The 18,696-nt window shown below is 38.4% G+C and overlaps 1 protein-coding gene across 1 annotated transcript in view; it reads right to left on the bottom strand.

Moving 5' to 3' along the window:
• Positions 1-18,696, bottom strand: part of LOC113407421 (leucine-rich repeat-containing protein 7-like) — a 249,087-nt gene that overhangs the window by 197,623 nt on the left and 32,768 nt on the right. Inside the window, exons 2-3 of the mRNA XM_029912418.1 lie at positions 17,137-17,339; positions 4,490-4,607 (exon numbers count right to left, since the gene is read on the bottom strand). Of these exons, the coding sequence (XP_029768278.1) occupies positions 4,490-4,607; positions 17,137-17,339 (321 nt within the window). The remainder of the gene's footprint in view (positions 1-4,489; positions 4,608-17,136; positions 17,340-18,696) is intronic.

Consider the following 18,696-nt stretch of genomic DNA (forward strand, 5'->3'; position numbering starts at 1 on the left):
GCCTGTAACACCTAGTGGGGTGAGAAAAACTGTTTGATTCAAATATTGTGTAGTCTAGTATGATTTAAGATTTAGACTGAGCACTTACCTTTTATTTTCTTTGGTAACTATCTCTAACCTTTTGCGCCTGCCACTTATAATCGTTTAAAATCTTTCTCTAGTTAATAAAGCTGTTTTATATTTTACCTAAAACAGTGTGTTTGGTTGAAGTGCCTGGGAAATGTCAGCTCAGTTTACAAAGGCTAGCAGGTGTCCTCTCCACATCGAGGGAGGAGTGGACTTGGTAATAAACTTACACTGGTTAGGCTTCTGAAGAGGGCAAGATGTTATATTCCAGGGGTGCAAGGCTGGGGGCTTGGGAGATTTTCTGGTGCCTTTCTCTGTGTGATTTGTGAGTGGTTCAGGGAGCATTCACACAATTTAGCTGGGTGTGGGGCTGGTCACTAGCAAAGCATTGTGAAAGACAGCCCAGGCTGGAGAATTAAAAGGGCACAGCGGTACCCCAGCTGCAGATTGTACCCCAGGGATCCCGTCACAACTATACCGGACATTTCCTTAAGAGGTTAATTTCACTCCTATTCCATGAAATAACTTTCCCCTAACTAAGCTGATATACATGCAAATTGTGAGGGAAACCAAGAGAGAGAAAGAAATGGCTCCCAATGGTCTATGTAAGTGTAAGAATCAAGCATGGATATCAAAAAAGAAACAACTAATAATTACAAATGTATGTGTCAGGGTGCATATCAAAGCTTGACTGATTTATTCAATTAAGTTCTATCCATTTTGGTTTAAAAACAACAAAAAGACTAAATGAGAGTGGAACTTAATTCCTTACCCCTTCTCACAATCCATTTACCTTTCTGAGAATTTATTACGAATGCTTACATTAACTACTTGCTTCTCTCCAAGAGAGCATGACTGGAATAAATACAATTTCAATTTGGTAAGTAAGCAAGAAAAATAAATCACAGATAGTTCAAAAACCGAAGACAATGACAACATAGTTACTTAATTGCACAACCAAATTATGGATTCTAGGAAATCTGTTTGATATATATTGTGTTCTGGGGTCTAAAAAGGTGACATAAGTAGGCCAGGTTTTGTAATATAATTGTTAGTTTTCTCTATTTCTAAATCACTGGAGAGCCAACATGAATGCTGTCTCCTTTCACTTTCAGTATGTTTCTGAATAAAGAATGTAAAATGCCAAATTTTCAACCAGTCTGAGCCAAGCTTTTTTCTTTGCCCACAATTTTATGGGTGCAAAGAGCTGCAAAGAAATTTAGATTACATGGACATTTAAGTAAATGATTCATGAGTTTGCTACTTAGCCATAATTTGCTACTTAGCCACGTAGATGACAAGAACTCTGCTTACGTTTATAATTTGGGTACAAATACAGAAACTAATGTCTCAAAATCCAATTGACTAAAAATCTTACCTAAAGAGTCTATGTATAGCTTACTGTGTTCCTAAAGTGCCAGGACTGTGAAAAACATTTGCAGCATCATATCTTGCCATTGTTCCCTATGCAGAACTGCCACTGAAGCCAGTAGGAATTTAACTTTTCCATAAATAGCAGGACATAGCTCAAAAAATCATGGCAGGGTTAGCAGACTTTCAGGTATGGCTACTGGTGTAAGTAGAAATGCACAACAACATTACTAGCAGCAAGAACTGCTGATATTTTCTATTCACTGACCCTCCTCCCTGACTGGTTAAAATGTTAGAATATTTTAAGTACTTTATCTGTCTGTATCAGTATGACAACTGTCTGTAGTCTAAGTATTGCAAGTCATCAGTTGAAGTTACTTATGTTAATTTTTTTTATTAGACATGACATGGAAACAGCCTCTGGCTGTTTACTCTGTGAACGGAGTGAAATAACCCACGAGGTGACAAACCCAAATGCAAAATCAGCTATAGAGTGCTGACACAAAAAATATTACATCTGAGCATGTCACCCAAGGACTAGGAGATTACTGTCCTATGCTGTTAATGGAAATTAGTAGCTTTGTGCCATTTCCCAGCCACATTCTATTTTTTTAAGTAAAGTCTATATTTAAAATTTAAATGGAAAAAGGTTAATCTTTATTTTGGGGATGAAAAAGCAAAATGTCCATACCTGATATAGTGTGTTAGAATATACTTTACTAATATTTGGGTATTTATCTTCCCCCAGAATAAAAGATAAGATTTATTTTCTACTAACTATTTCTGCCTTTCATTCATTTTTGAACTGCTTGTCTTTTCCTACTTGTACTTCCTGTCTTCTCTGGCCTCCTTGTTTATAACTCTAACCTTGTCCTTGGGTAAAATTTTCAAAAGCACCTTAAGACCAGTGATGAAGAATCCACCACAAACTGTGATAAAAATTTGTGCCTTATTTCAAATTTGAATTTGTCTAGATTTAACTTCCAGCCACTGGCTCTTCCTATACCTTTGTCTGACAAGTTGAAGAACTTTCTATTACCAAATTTCTGTTTCCCCTGTAGGTACTTTTAAACTGTAATCACGTCATCCCTTACCCTTCTCTTTGAGCAAGGAAAGTGGACACTGAGGGTTATCTGTCCTGCTATACTCCATGGAGATGAGCAGGGGACCCAGATGCTGATTTTATTCATTCATTTCATTATCAGTAGTTTATCCCCATAATCCTGCTTCAGAAGGGAGAAGGAAATTGAAATATTTTCAAAGAAATCTCCAAGCAGCAAGCAATTTCCCTGTTCCCAAAGAGGTGGGATTTGTCTCCCCTCCCCTGCATGGGTTCTCTCTGAGTCTCTCTATGAAGGAATTGGCCTGGGACTCAGGGACAGGTTTCCCAGAAGCTATACCCTCTCTTGCATGTAATCCATATGGGCTAGATAGATCTGTGTTTCCTTTGGAGGTCTCAGCCTATTACCCCTTTTCGCACTCTCTGGTGTTGGCAATGCCCATGGTGTGTCCAGTGCCCCTCCATCCATGACCCATGGGAAGAAGAGTGGGAGACAGAGACTGAGTTCTGTAGTCAGAGGCATGGCTGCTTGTTCAGGCTAGAGAGACGCAGGTGCAATCTTCTATCCAGTGCACTGCCCTTCTAGTTTCACACCTCTCCTGGAGATGGGGGACGGGTGGCTGCTTGCCCCTGGAGCCAGCTCTTTTCCAGTCTTGCCTGGCTTCTGGCCTGTAAGAGGGTGGCACCAATGCAACCCCATCAGGCTTGGGCTTCAAGGGAAGCTTTATCCCTGGCTTTATCTTCACTATAAAAAAAATGTGTATTCTTAACTCAAAATAGCATGTCCTGCTAGCTTGTGCACAAACTATAACCTGCCTTGTCTTCACTAGGATTTTACATCAAGTTACCTAAGTTAAGAATAGGCCTTTTTTTTGTAGTGAAGACAAGCCCCTTGAAGTCTGCAGGGGCAGCAGCCACTGCAAACACCTCGGAAGGGGAAGTGGAGCCAAGGGGACAATCTCCCCAAAAGGCGAATGCAGCCCTGGGACGTGGCTGGGAGTTTAGACAGAAATTTATGAACCAAATTGTTAGTCAAAATTTTTGAAAAAGTTTGGAATTTTCCTCTGAAAAGCTCTACACCAGAGAGGTCTGGCTGAGCCATGGTCCACTTTGGAGACAGAATAAAATGGAGGGAACTTAATGGGACAGACTGTCCCCCTGCTGCTAGTGACTGACAGGTTTGCCCCTAAAATGCAAACAGGATGAAGAAACGTATATGTGGACCTTAGCACGATGAATATCTACTCTAGTCACTGTAAGATTCACAAGGAAGCAGGAGTAGGAATCAAAAATATATTTTAAAAACAGTTTTGACCAGAATAAAGTGATTCAGGTGTACAGTGCTAAAGAATAGTTGTCTGGGTTTTGGTTTTGGGATCTTCACCTACACCAATAACGAAAATCTGCTAGAAGAGAATATCCAATTAGGTAATATTGATACTTCAGTGAAAAACTGAACATAAACAAATCCATGCTATGGTAATGTCATCCTTAATCACACCATAATTCATGCTGAAACTTGAATATCACTCGAATTGTTTTAATTCCAACATTCAGATTCATTGTTGACTTGCTAAATAGTTAAACTATTTGTCACGTGATTTTATTTATTTTTAAATCTCACTTTATCTGCTACTGTATATTGTGCATTGGGAACATATTAATCCTTATAAAACATAAAATGAATTTCAGGTTCTATAGCTATTTTACGTTATGAAGGACAAATTCTGGCAGGCATTGCATACAGATGTATACTGGAGGATGGGGATGAAATCTTTACTGACCACAGTGAAATGTCAGAGAGCCCACTAAAAGGAGTGGAACTACTTTGGATGTTAACAGAAAGCAAAATTTAGTTAATTTGTTTTAGAGTTTTCTAGAAGAGTAATTTTTTCATTCATTTAGCATTAAAATCTTATTACAGCAACACTATACAAAATGTTCAGAAATTTCAACACAAAATTTCAAATTATTTTACTGTTGTGTTCTTACCATTTTTACTGATGTCAAGTTCCTTGAGATTAACTAAACTAGCAATAGCGGTTGGCAGGCTTGAAAGGTCGTTGTCTGGTATACTCAGTTTACGTAGAGCTTGACAGTTGAACAATTGCTACAACATGAAAAAGAACAACTGCAATTAACATGTTTTAGTAAAATTCAGTTTAGCATTGTTATTTACACACAGATGCAATAATAACTGTATCATAAAAATACTTTCGTTATTTTTAGCCTATTATTTTGCTGTCCTCAATCAACCTATATTAAAACTGTTTGGCAAGACATACTTACATATTACATTACACTTTAAACAAGGAGGATTACCCAGAGATAAATGTGCTGCTTACAAATAATTCCTAATGAAATATAGTTTTAAGATGGACCTTTATAAGTTTATGAATGCGATTATATGATGGAGTTGCTCATGATAGCAGGGGACTGGTCTTGATGATCCAGGAGGTCCCTTGCAGTCCTATAATTTTATATCAATAATAGAACTATTTGAAAATTTTTCAGCAGAACTTTTTTCCATCAGAAAATGCAAATTCTTCAAAATTCAAAATCAAAAATGTTTCATGTGAATGTGTCAATGTTGATGAAATTTTTGATGGGCAAAAGATGAAATATTCATTTCAATTTTCTCAGTGTATTTCAATAATGCCAATAAGGTAAAATGTTTCATTACAACTTTATATTTCAATTCAATTTGCTTCAATTTTTATATTACATTAAAATATTCATTTTAATATATTACATTTTTCATAATTTTCACTCCATAGGAAATTTTGAAATTTCTGCTTTTTGTTCCAATTCAAAACAATTTTTTTCCAAGTGTTGCAATTTCCCATGAAACAAAATCTCATTTTCTGACCAGCTCTAATCAATATATCATATGGTAAGCATTTATACTGCTGCTTCTTCCATGTAATAGCAGTTGTTATCCAACTAGAGCAACTTCAAACCCAAGATAAATACTAAAGTAATGGAGACAATACCATACTGAGCAAGAGAAGTCTCTAGGGCTAGAATGACAGGTTTCAGAGTAGCAGCCGTGTTAGTCTGTATCCGCAAAAAGAACAGGAGTACTTGTGGCACCTTAGAGACTAACAAATTTATTAGAGCATAAGCTTTCGTGGGCTACAGCCCACTTCTTCGGATGCATATAGAGTGAAACATATATTGAGGAGATATATATACACACATACAGAGAGCATGAACAGGTGGGAGTTGTCTTACCAACTCTGAGAGGCCAATTAAGTAAGAGAAAAAAAACTTTTGAAGTGATAATCAAAAAAAGGATTCTGCGTGGATTCCTCCGGACGGTCGAAACAACAGACTGGATTTCTAAATGTCTATCAGGGATGGTCTAGACAGTATTTGGTCCTGCCATGCGGGCAGGGGACTGGACTCGATGACCTCTCGAGGTCCCTTCCAGTCCTAGAATCTATGAATCTATGAATCTATGAATCTACATAGATTGCTTCCGTCAACGTGCAAAGGCTGAAATTGTGGAAAAGCAACATCACTTGCCCCATAACCTCAGCCATGCTGAACACAACGCCATCTACAGCCTCAGAAACAACCCTGACATCATAATCAAAAAGGCTGACAAAGGAGGTGCTGTCGTCATGATGAATAAATTGGAATATGACCAAGAGGCTGCTAGACAGCTCTCTAACACCACATTCTACAGGCCATTATCCTCTGATCCCACTGAGGATTACCTAAAGAAACTACACCATCTGCTAAAAAAACTCCCTGACAAAGCACAGGAACAAATCTGTACAGACACATGCCTAGAACCCCGACCAGGGGTATTCTATTTGCTACCCAAGATCCATAAACCTGGAAATCCTGGACGCCCCATCATCTCAGGCATTGGCACCCTAACATCAGGCTTGTCTGGTTATGTGGACTCTCTCCTCAGACCCTACGCTACCAGCACTCCTAGCTATCTTCGAGACACCACTGACTTCCTGAGGAAACTACAATCCATCGGTGATCTTCCAGAAAACACCATCCTGGCCACTATGGACGTAGAAGCCCTCTACACCAATATTCCACACAAAGATGGACTACAAGCTATCAGGAACAGTATCCCTGATAATGTCACAGCTAACCTGGTGGCTGAACTTTGTGACTTTGTCCTCACCCACAACTATTTCACATTTGGGGACAATATATACCTTCAAGTCAGCGGCACTGCTATGGGTACCCGCATGGCCCCACAGTATGCCAACATTTTTATGGCTGACTTAGAACAACGCTTCCTTAGCTCTCGTCCCCTAACGCCCCTACTCTACTTGCGCTACATTGATGACATCTTCATCATCTGGACCCATGGAAAAGAAGCCCTTGAGGAATTCCACCATGATTTCAATAATTTCCATCCCACCATCAACCTCAGCCTAGATCAATCCACACAAGCGGTCCATTTCCTGGACACTACTGTGCTAATAAGCGATGGTCACATAAATACCACCCTATACCGGAAACCTACTGACCGCTACACTTACCTATATGCCTCCAGCTTCCATCCAGGACACACCACACGATACATTGTCTACAGCCAAGCTCTAAGATATAACCGCATTTGCTCCAATCCCTCAGATAGAGACAAGCACCTACAAGATCTCTATCAAGCATTCTTAAAACTACAATACCCACCTGCTGAAGTGAAAAAACAGATTGACAGAGCCAGACGAGTACCCAGAAGTCACTTCCTACAAGACAGGCCCAACAAAGAAAATAACAGAACACCACTAGCTGTCACCTTCAGCCCCCAACTAAAACCTCTCCAGCGCATCATCAGAGATCTACAACCTATCCTGAAAGATGATCCTTTACTCTCACAGATCTTGGGAGACAGACCTGTCCTCGCTTACAGAGAACCCCACAACCTAAAGCAAATACTCACCAGCAACCACACATCACTGAACAAAAACACTGACCCAGGAACCTATCCTTGTAACAAAGCCCGATGCCAACTCTGTCCACATATCTATTCAAGTGACATCATCATAGGGCCTAATCACATCAGCCATACCATCAGGGGCTCGTTCACCTGCACATCTACCAATGTGATATATGCCATCATGTGCCAGCAATGCCCCTCTGCCATGTACATTGGCCAAACCGGACAGTCTCTACGCAAAAGAATTAATGGACACAAATCTGACATCAGGAATCATAATACTCAAAAACCAGTGGGAGAACACTTTAACCTGTCTGGCCATTCAATGACAGACCTGCGGGTGGCTATCTTACAACAGAAAAACTTCAAAAACAGACTCCAACGAGAGACTGCTGAGCTGGAATTGATATGCAAACTAGACACAATCAACTCAGGATTGAATAAGGACTGGGAATGGCTGAGCCATTACAAACATTGAATCTATCTCCCCTTGTAAGTATTCTCACACTTCTTATCAAACTGTCTGTACTGAGCTATCTTGATTATAACTTCAAAAGTTTTTTTTCCTCTTACTTAATTGGCCTCTCAGAGTTGGTAAGACAACTCCCACCTGTTCATGCTCTCTGTATGTGTGTATATATATCTCAATATATGTTTCACTCTATATGCATTCGAAGAAGTGGGCTGTAGCCCACGAAAGCTTATGCTCTAATAAATTTGTTAGTCTCTAAAGTGCCACAAGTACTCCTGTTCTTTTTAGGGCTAGAATGTGACATTTAGACACAGTGCATTGTAAGGGGCAAGTACAGAGCTTTTTTATGAGGAGGAAGCCTGCTCTCCATCACTCACTCAATCCATTCCGCAAGCTGGTGCAGGTGTGGGGGTGAAGCTGTGGCACACCCTCCTCCATTGGGGTGGTGTGTCTCCCCCCATGGATGCATGCAGGGAACAGTCCACATGCTCTCCAAACACAGGGACTGTGTCCTCCTATTAGTGTAGAGGACATATAATGGAAAAAGAGACTGGAAGAGGGGAGGACAGGGAAACTCAGTCCATGGCTGGCTGGCCTGACTATTAAAAAACTGATGTCACCAGGAGCACCACCCGGCATTCATCTGGCTTCAGGAATCTGCGAAGTGACCTCTCCCCTAGCCACCTATCATACAGACTGCATATATCTTGCAATGCATAGGTGCTTAACCCCAACCCCTCATTTCTGTACTGCAGATTTTTAAGCTGTTACCTTGTAAAAATGAGTTTGTTATTACTAGTCACATTAATATAATTAGAAAACAAGTTTACCCAGTGGTCTTTGAATGAGTCTATGGATTCCAAAAAGAGCTTACTCTCCTTTGGAAGAATCTTCATGACTCTTCAGAAGTTAATAGTATTTTCAAAACAGCTTTGATATCTCTTTTTTGCAAAGTTGCATATCCAAATGACGTTTAAATTTGTACCCAAACGTCTATTTGAGAATGTAGCTTGATTTGATTACCAAACTGAGCAAATAAAGAAAGCTGGGTAGCAGGGAATTAACTCACAAATGATGCTCAAAAGCTAATGTGAACTAGATAAGTCATTTAAAGTAAATTTTAGCTCATTTTCAGGCTTTCACTTTTTTTGAAAACACTATAACTTTACATCTGAGCCTTTTAATAACAAGAACCCTCTGTGTTGCTTTTCAAGGCAGTATACTTTCTCCAAAACTGGAAGTCCAAAACCAGCTTTAACCAAATGGGAATCACATGCAGGGCCGGCTCCAGGGTTTTGGCCGCCCCAAGCAGCCAAACAAAAAAACCCAAACAACAAACAAACAAACAAAAAAAAGCCGCGATCACGATCTGTGGCGGCAATTCGGCGGGAGGTCCTTCGCTCCGAGCGGGAGTGAGGGACCGTCCGCCGAATGAACAGCTGGACGTGCTGCCCCTCTCCGGAGCAGCCACCCCAAGCACCTGCTTGGTAAGCTGGTGCCTGGAGCCGGCCCTGATCACATGAATAGAATATAGGCAGAATGAAACATATAGGATAATGACCACCACAAATTTCTAACAAATAGGAGTGGGTTTTTTAACTGAAAGAATTCCTCTAGACTTCCTCTATGCATTGACAAACTTTTGCTGGTAAGCCTTCTCTTTTCCTTTCAAAAAAGGCATTATACTAAGAATTGCTTTTATGTTTATTACAAAAATATACTAGGGCTGTCAAGCGATTAAAAAAATTAATCGCAATTAATCGCACTGTTAAATAATAGAATACCATTTATTTAAATATTTTTGGATGTTTTCTACATTTTCAAATATATTGATTTCTATTACAACAGAGTGCAAAGTACTCACTTTATATTTATTTTTTATTATAAATATTAGCACTGTAAAAAACAAAAGAAATAATATTTTTCAATTCACCTAATGCAAGTGCTGTAGTGCAATCTCTTTATTATGAAAGTTGAACTTACAAATGAAGAATTATATACCAAAAAAAACCCCTGCATTCAAAAATAAAAGAATGTAAAACTTTAAAGCCTACAAGTCCATTTAGTCCTACTTCAGCCAATCACTCAGACAAACAAGTCTGGTTACATTTTACAGAAGATAATGCTACTTGCTTCTTGTTTACAATGTCACCTGAAAGCGAGAACAGGAGTTTGCATGGCACTGGTGTAGCCGGCAACGCAAAATATTACATGCCAGATGCATTAAAGATTCATATGTCCCTTCATACTTCAACCACCATTCCAAAGGACATGCGTCCATGCAAATGACGGGTTCTGCTAGGTAACGATCCAAAGCAGTGCAGACCGACTCATGTTCATTTTCATCATCTGAGTCAGATGCCACCAGCAGAAGGTTGATTTTCTTTTTTGGTGGTTTGGGTTCTGTAGTTTCTGCATCAGAGTGTTGCTCTTTTAAGACTTCTGAAAGCATGCTCCACATCTCGTCCCTCCCAGATTTTGGATGGCACTTCAGATTCTTAAACCATGGGTTGAGTGCTGTAGCTATTTTTAGAAATCGCACATTGGTACACCTCTACCCCGATATAATGCGACCCGATATAACACAAATTTGGATATAACGCGGTAAAGCAATGCTCCGGGGGGGCGGGGCTACGCACTCCAGTGGATGAAAGCAAGTTCAATATAACGCGGTTTCACCTATAACGCGGTAAGATTTTTTGGATCCCGAGGACAGCGTTATATCGAGGTAGAGGTGTACCTTCTTTGCATTTTGTCAAATCTGCTGTGAAAGTGTTATTAAAACGAACATGTGTTGGGTCATCATTCAAGACTGCTATAACGTGAAATATATGGCAGAATGTGGGTAAAACAGAACAGGAGACATAAAATTCTCCCCCAAGGAGTTCAGTCACAAATTTAATTAATGCATTATTTTTTTAACAAGCGTCATCAGCATGGAAGCATGTCCTCTGGAATGGTGGCCAAAGCATGAAGGGGCATACAAATGTTTAGCATATCTGGCACGTAAATACATTGCAACACCAGCTACAAAAGTGCCAAGCGAACGCCTGTTCTCACTTTCAGGAGACGCTGTAAATAAGAAGCAGGCAGCAGCATCTCCCATAAATGTAAACAAACTTGTTTGTCTTAGTGATTGGTTGAACAAGAAGTAGGACTGAGTGGACTTGTAGGCACTAAAGTTTTGCATTATTTTGTTTTTGAGTTCAGTTATGTAACAACAACAAAAATCTACATTTGTAAAAATCTACACTTTCACGATAGAGATTGCCCTATAGTACTTGTCTGAGGTGAATAGAAAAATACTATTTATTTTGTTTATCATTTTTACAGTGCAAATATTTGTAATAAAAAATAATATAAAGTGAGCACTGTGCACTTTGTATTCTGTGTTGTAATAGAAATATTTGAAATGTAGAAAAACATCCAAAAATATTTAGTAAATTTCAATTGGTATTCTATTGTTTAACAATGTGATTAATCACGATTAATTTTTTTGAGTTAATTGCTTGAGGTAACTGTGATTAATCGACAGCCCTATATCATACACATGTAGAGGGACATTTTCATTACAAAATTAAGAAAACTTACACTTCTAAAAAAATATTGCAGAGCTGGGGTTTAGGACACTTACTCTTTACCCCTGCTCCCAAACCTATTTGTGCAATTCTGCTGTCTAGACACTGGTACAAAAAGGAAACTGCTCTCAGGAGAACAGTGTATTTCTTAATAACACTATGTACAAAAACACTCTCTTTTAGAATGCAGATAACAATCAGCATCACAACATTCTCTGTTTTCAAGAACTGCAGCACTTCTAAAGAGGACTATGAAGCCACATAAATATAGATACCATATGGACCGTAGCTACAATTTCTAGCCACTAGAGGACTTCATTACTTCAACACTAATACGACAGTAAGCTATGGTATTTTCACTAAATCAGAGAAATGTAGGGCTGGAAGGGACCTCATTGAGAAGTCATCAAGTCCTGCCCTTTGCACTGAGGCAGGACCAAGTAAATCTAGACCATCTCTGCCGGGTTTTGTCTACCTGTTCTTAAAAACCTCCAATGATGGGGATTCCATAACCTCCCTTGGAAGCCTATTTCTAACTACCCTTTTAGTTAGAAAGCTTTTCCTAATATCTAACCTAATCTTCCTTACTACAGATTAAGTCCCTTACTTCTTGTCCTAACTTCAGTGGACATGGAGAACAATTGATCACTGTCCTCTTTATAACACCTCTTCACATATATGAAGACTATCAGGTCTCCCCAAAGTCTTCTTTTCTCAAGACTAAACATGCCAAGTTTTTTTTAACCTTACCTCATAGATTAGGGTTTTCTAAGCCTTTTATCACCTTTTGTCACTCTCTTCTGGACTCTCTCCAATTTGTCTACATCTTTCCTAAAGTGTGGCACCCAGAATTGAACAATACTCCAGCTGAGGCCTCATCAGTGCCGACTAGAGTGGGTCAATTACCTCTCATGTCTTACATACAACACTCCTGTTAATACACTACAGAATGATATTAGCCTTTAATGCAACTGCATTGCACTGATGACTCATATTCAATTTGAGATCCACTAAAACCCCCAGATCCTTTTCAGTAGTACTACCGCCTAGCCAGTTATTCCCCATTTTGTATTTGTGCTAAGATAACTACTCTTTGAGTATGGTTTGTCATCTAGTTGTGCACCCAACTTTTAGTAATTTCATCTAGACCACATTTCCCACATTAATGAGAATGTCATGTGGGACTGTGTCGAAAGCCCTACTAAAATGAAGACAGTTCACATCCAGTGCTTCTTTCCTATCCACTAGGCTAGTAATCCTGTCAAGGAAGGACATACGGTTGGTTTGGCATGATTTGTTCTTACAAATCCATGCTGGCTATTCCTAATAATCCTATTATCCTCTAGGTGCTTACAAACTGGTTGTTTAATAATTTGTTCCAGTATCTTTCCACGTATCAAAGTTAAGCTGACTGTTCTATAATTCTCCAGGTCCTCTTTGTTCCTCTTTTTAAAGATAGGTACTATGTTTCCCCTCCTCCCATCCTCTGGGACCTCACCTGTCCTCCATGAGTTCTCAAAAGATAACTGCTAATGAACCAGAGATTGCTTCTGCTAGTTCCTCAAATACCCTATGATGAATTTCACCAGGCCCTGTTGACTTGAATACATCTAACTTATCTAAATGTTCCTTAACCTATTCCTTCCCTGTTTTGGCTTGTGTTCCTTATCCTTTATTATTAATAATAATTGTAAGTCAAGTCTGAATTTACCATTTTAGAGAGGACTGAAACATTAGGCATTAAACACCTTCACCTTCTCAGTATTGTTTATTATTAGCTCTCCTTTCCCACTAAGTAGTGGACCTGCACTTTCCATAATCTTTCCTGAGATATTCATAGAACCACTTCCTGTGTCCTTTTATGTTTCTTCCTAGGTGTTTCTCATTTTGTGCCTTAGCCTTTCTAATTTTTTCCCCCTACATGATGAAGATATACTTTTATATTCCTCTTCAACAATTTGTCCATGGCTCTACTTTTTGTAGGATTCCTTTTTGATTTTCAGGTAATTAAAAAGCTCCTGATGTTACCATATTGACCTCTTATTCTTCTTCTTACGTTTTCTTTACCCTGATTTTGTTTGCCATTGTGCCTTTAATATTGTCTCCTTGAGAAACTGCTAGCTTTGCTGAACTCCTTTTTCCCAGAGGACCTCATCTACCAATTCTCTGATTTTGTTAGCATGCTTTTTTTTAAGACAATTGTCATTATTCTGGTGTTCTCACTCTTTTCTTTCCTTAGAACCATGAAATCTATCATTTCATGATCACTTTCGCCCAAATTGCCTTCCAGCTTCAGATTCACAACCAATTCTTCCCTGTTGGTCAGGATCAAGTCTAAAATGGCTGCCCCTCATTCAATTTTCTGAAACAAAAAGTTGTCCCAAATCCATTACAGGAACTTATTGGAAATTCTGTATTTTGCATATTACCCAGATGTCTAGGTAATTACAGTCCCCCATTACTATCAGATCTTGTGTTTTGGATTTTTGTAAAGATAGTAGACCCTTACCATGATGTCACCCCTGTTTTTCTCCTTTTATCTTTCTCTTGATATTAGTAATATTATAAAATACACAAATTGTTATCTTCTCGGTTATATTTATACAGATTCATTTGACTGAGAGTGAACTATCTTTACAAAAATTAGAAGAGAGGCCCAGAGCTTCGGAAAGTTTGAGACCCACTGAACTGTGATCAGGCATTTGGATTGGTGAATAAAGAAGCCTAGTGAAAACTGATTTCCATTAAGAAAATTATTTCTTCCAGAATAATTCTACAATGTAACACTCCCAGAAAGAAATTATAAGTAATAGTAGCAATAAGGCAAGAGTGGGAATACATTCGAACAAGCACAAAATTACTTTAACAGCCATTTTAAAGCCTTATTAAACTTTTAGACTTTTATAATCGTGCCATTAGGACTCAAACTTAATTATCAGACAATATGTCTTTATAGAATCATAGACTCAAATATATGTAGGGCTGGACTCATCACTGGGAGGTCATCTAGTTCAGCCCCCTGCAGTGAAGCAGGACCAAGTATACCTAGACCATCCCTGATAGTTATTTGTCTAACCTAGTCTTAAAAAGGACTGGGATTCCACAACCTCCATTAGACGCTTATTCCATTGTTTAGCTATCCTTACAGTTAGAAAGTTTTTCCTAATATCTAAACTAAATCTCCCTTGCTGCAGATTAAGCCAATAACTTCTTGTCCTACCTTCAGTGGATTTGGAGTACAATTGATCACTGTTATCTTTATAACAGCTTTTAACATATTTGAAGACTGTTTTTATTCCTTTTAGGCAGGAAACCAAGTGATCCTAATGGTGCTGTGATTTAGGTTACACAGTGGATTATTCTACAATTCTCAACTTCTTGGTTTCATGCAAATAGATCTTGAAGGCTCTCAGTGCAGCTAGAGTAAGGTAAAAATATTGCTCTTTAGACTCCACAGATATAGACATAAATTAAGTAGACATAAAATGGATTGGTTAATGGAATGAAATGGGGAAATTAAATGTCAGGATGACAAAGAAATATCACTTTTAATTTTTTTTCAGAAGCGCAAACAGAGCTCATTGTTGGGCAGATTTACAAACTATCCAACTCTCCCTGCTAAAATAATTATAACTAGATGGAAAATTCAATGCAGAGGAACTTTTCAGGTAATTTATAATGCCTACACACTTATGTACATGAGCTATACTTCACCACGGCCCTTCTCGCCTTAGGAGATAGGATTGCGTATTTTCATGGGATGATCAAGTCTACTTTGAATATTCAATTTCAGTGCAGTTTTTAGTGCCACTGATCCACTGTGTCCTTTTTTTTAAATAAAGAGGACATAGCCTTTGAAATGAAAAATATCTCCAATTTATCACATACATTTCATCTTGTAACAGGACAGTCTGCTCCTTTAAAGGCCTATGTGAACAGGGAGCAGGGGCCCCTGTTCTGGAAGGAAGCCCAACAAGCAGGTACAGAGAATCATCTGACTCAGCTGGACAGCATTCAATGATTGGGGCTGATGATTCCCAACCAGGGGATATAAAGGCGAGCTCCAGATCCATGAGAGCAGGAAGGGCCAGGTGAGGTCTTGGAGTGCACTCTCCTGTAGCTGCAGCAGAAGGCTGTGAGAGGGAAGGAAAGCCCTGCAGACCCCTAAGCTGGGGAAAGGTCCAGTGCATCAAGTTAATGGTGGCCTAAGGGCCCCACAATCTTAACTGAAGAACAGAACCATTTTTTATTGCTCCAGTTTCTTTTTTGTATTAAAGAATAAACAAAGCCCCAAAGAAAAGGCCACAGAATGAACTGGTAGTGGCCAATTGTTAGTCCCCTGCACTTATATTAACTTAAGATGAATTATTTTTCAGTTCTACATTTTTCCAGGAGACTAGAAGGAACTGAAAAACTATTTCATTTTATATACACGTTTCAGGATTTCTCCTCAATCTGTCTACTTCCTATGCAATACAATGAAGAAAATGTTCTTGCAGTAAAAAATTCACATTTGGATAAGTTACATCCCTATATTACTGAAGAAACAATACAGTGTTATGTCCCTTTCAATTTCACTAGGTACATAAAGAGGATGTCAGCCTGTTCAACTACATTTTGTACAAAGACTTCACTGAATCACCTTATCCTTTGAAGTAGCTACCCTATTTTAGGATTTTTCATCTACTACAAATTAATGTGTCACCCAGCCAAAACCTAAAAGCAAACTGCTCTCCGCAGTGACAAGCTGACTTACAGCCCCCATTCATTTCATACAGGCTTCCAGGTTCCCCACAGTCAAGAACAGTGAGGAAAGAAACAAAGAAAGCATAGCTTGTCTTTGACAACTACACATTTTAGTATTGATTGGGAGGGCTACTTGAAATTGAATGGTCTTTAGCACAAGATTGATATTTTCAGAGTGAAGTACAAATTTATGAAACCTCTAGAATGGTTGGAAAGGAACAGGCAACAAAATTAATGGCTTATAATAAATGTGACCTCATGGGGTTTTCCAGTTGTTTGAGTCCTGCCAGTCTTTCCCTGAAGAGGCAAAGGACTCATGAAAATATACTCCCAGTTGCAACAACTACTCTAGGACATTAAAGTGAAAAGTGAGAAAATTAAAATCCTTAGATTCAGCATGAAGACTACCTGAGCATAACATACCAGAATCAGAGAAGGAATGGATACCCTAAAGAAAACAGGAAAGTGGGAAAATCTGGAGAAAAGTACACTTAAAGGGCAAGTGTAAGAGATCATTCAAGCCAAACAAATGACTATCAGAAATTAATCAATTTGATTTAAATCAAATCCATCATTCCTTTTATCAGTTTTGAATTTCCCACTTTTTTATTTCATTGAATGTATCCTTAGTATCACTAAACAGGGAGAAAAGATGCTCCCAATCTACATTTTCTGTACTATGTACTAGAAGAAATAGAATCCTGCTCAATCTCTCTTAGCCATGTTGGCTCTGCAGAGCTAATGGAAGAAAAATACATAAACCAAAACAAAACAAAACAAAAAAACCAGTAAAAATATATTGTAAGAGTAAAACCTGTTATATCAGAAGGTGTTATTTTTATACAGACCCTCTTCAAAATCGAAGTTCATTTTAAATGCTCATTTAGTAACACACCTTGTATTTCTCTATTACAGAAAGAACAGTATTTACCTTAGGTAGATCTTCAATTTGATTGGCATCTAGGTAAAGCTCCTCTAATGTCCGTTCTAAATTAAAAACCTCCTTTGGCACCTGCTGTAGGCTGCAATGGGAGTAATCTAGCACTGAGATGATTTCCTCTTCACCCCGGAAACATCGGCATGGCACCAAACGGCCAATAATTTTCCTTTTGGTTGTCATCTCCAAACACTGCACTAAAGGAAAAGAAAATAATAATCTGTTTTCTAAAATCATCACCATATGTGATAATATTTAGTGTTATTACTAAGACAGTAGTTGAATAATATAATCTTCTCACATGCAAGTGCAATCTGAATTATATTTGTCCTGGAGTCTATTTTTCCATCCTTATAGGTTTAGAGGAAGAAGGATTTATATATGCATAAATCCTGTGTCCATAAACCCCTTCACCTGGCAAAGAGTCAATGGCAGGCTTTGTATTTTATGCTGTGGTCCATTATCATCAACTTAATTAAAACTAGCTGTGGTACCAGTTTTAATTCTGACTGTCTATGACTAAAATATATAGTTAACCCATGTGATTTTTTCTGGATTTCAAGAGAGCATATGACTTTTTTCTTTCTACAGTCGCTGGTTGGGTCTGTTTGTTTTTTGCACTTTCATCAAGATGATAAAAACCCCATACAAAACAATTGGTTACAAAACTGCTAATATGCAAACAATCTTTACATTGGATATCTTAGCTCTCATTCCTGCCTTTCAACATTCTTTGTTAATGCAAAAGATTACTTTGAGTTTCATACCATTATTTTTTGTGGAAGGGAATACAATATATACACATTTGTGAAATTTTATCAAATTACACCTCTAGGGCCAGCTCCTGAAACCCTTACTTACATAAGTAATCTGTCCACTCAAGTAAACGGAACTACTCATGTGAGTCAGGGTTACACAATCATGCCCTATTGTTTTTCAACTGATCAAAAATATTTAAACTAACCTGCTGTTTCATGCACACTATATTCACTAACCAGATACACTGGTACAGTATCTAAATTTGAGGCTGATATTGCGGACATTTGTTTTTAGAAGCATTATTTGAACATGACCACAGATAAATCAGGCTGTTAAGGGACTTGACATAGCATTCCCAGTATTGTTTCCATCACCTACCTTCTAAACCATTTGGAAAGTTTGTTTGTGTGTTACTTTATGGGAAAGTGCAGCAAAGTAGATTAAGTACCCCAGTGGTCACCAGTCAGACTGCTCCACTTAGAGAACAGCTGTACATCCATGCAAAATATCAGTAAAAATAAAAGACATTTGTTTATCATTTCTTAGTAAAAGGGAACCATTGTTTGTGATACGTGGGGTCACACTGTGCTCACTTACACTCATGTCAATTTAAAGTAGCAATACAGACTTCAGTGAAAGAATTCTTTGGAATATATGCCCCAGACAACTCCAACACACATCAAAGGGAGTTGCATCTATATCTGAGTAAAAACAGATCATTCACACTACCTAAACAATGACTTAATTGAAACATAACAGGCAGTTAGTCCATAACATGAATTTAGTGGGCCAGAT

The sequence above is a fragment of the Terrapene carolina genome, unplaced genomic scaffold (genome assembly GCF_002925995.2).
Source record: "Terrapene carolina triunguis isolate 2854851 unplaced genomic scaffold, T_m_triunguis-2.0 Scaffold211, whole genome shotgun sequence".
In the NCBI taxonomy this organism is placed as follows: domain Eukaryota; kingdom Metazoa; phylum Chordata; order Testudines; family Emydidae; genus Terrapene; species Terrapene triunguis.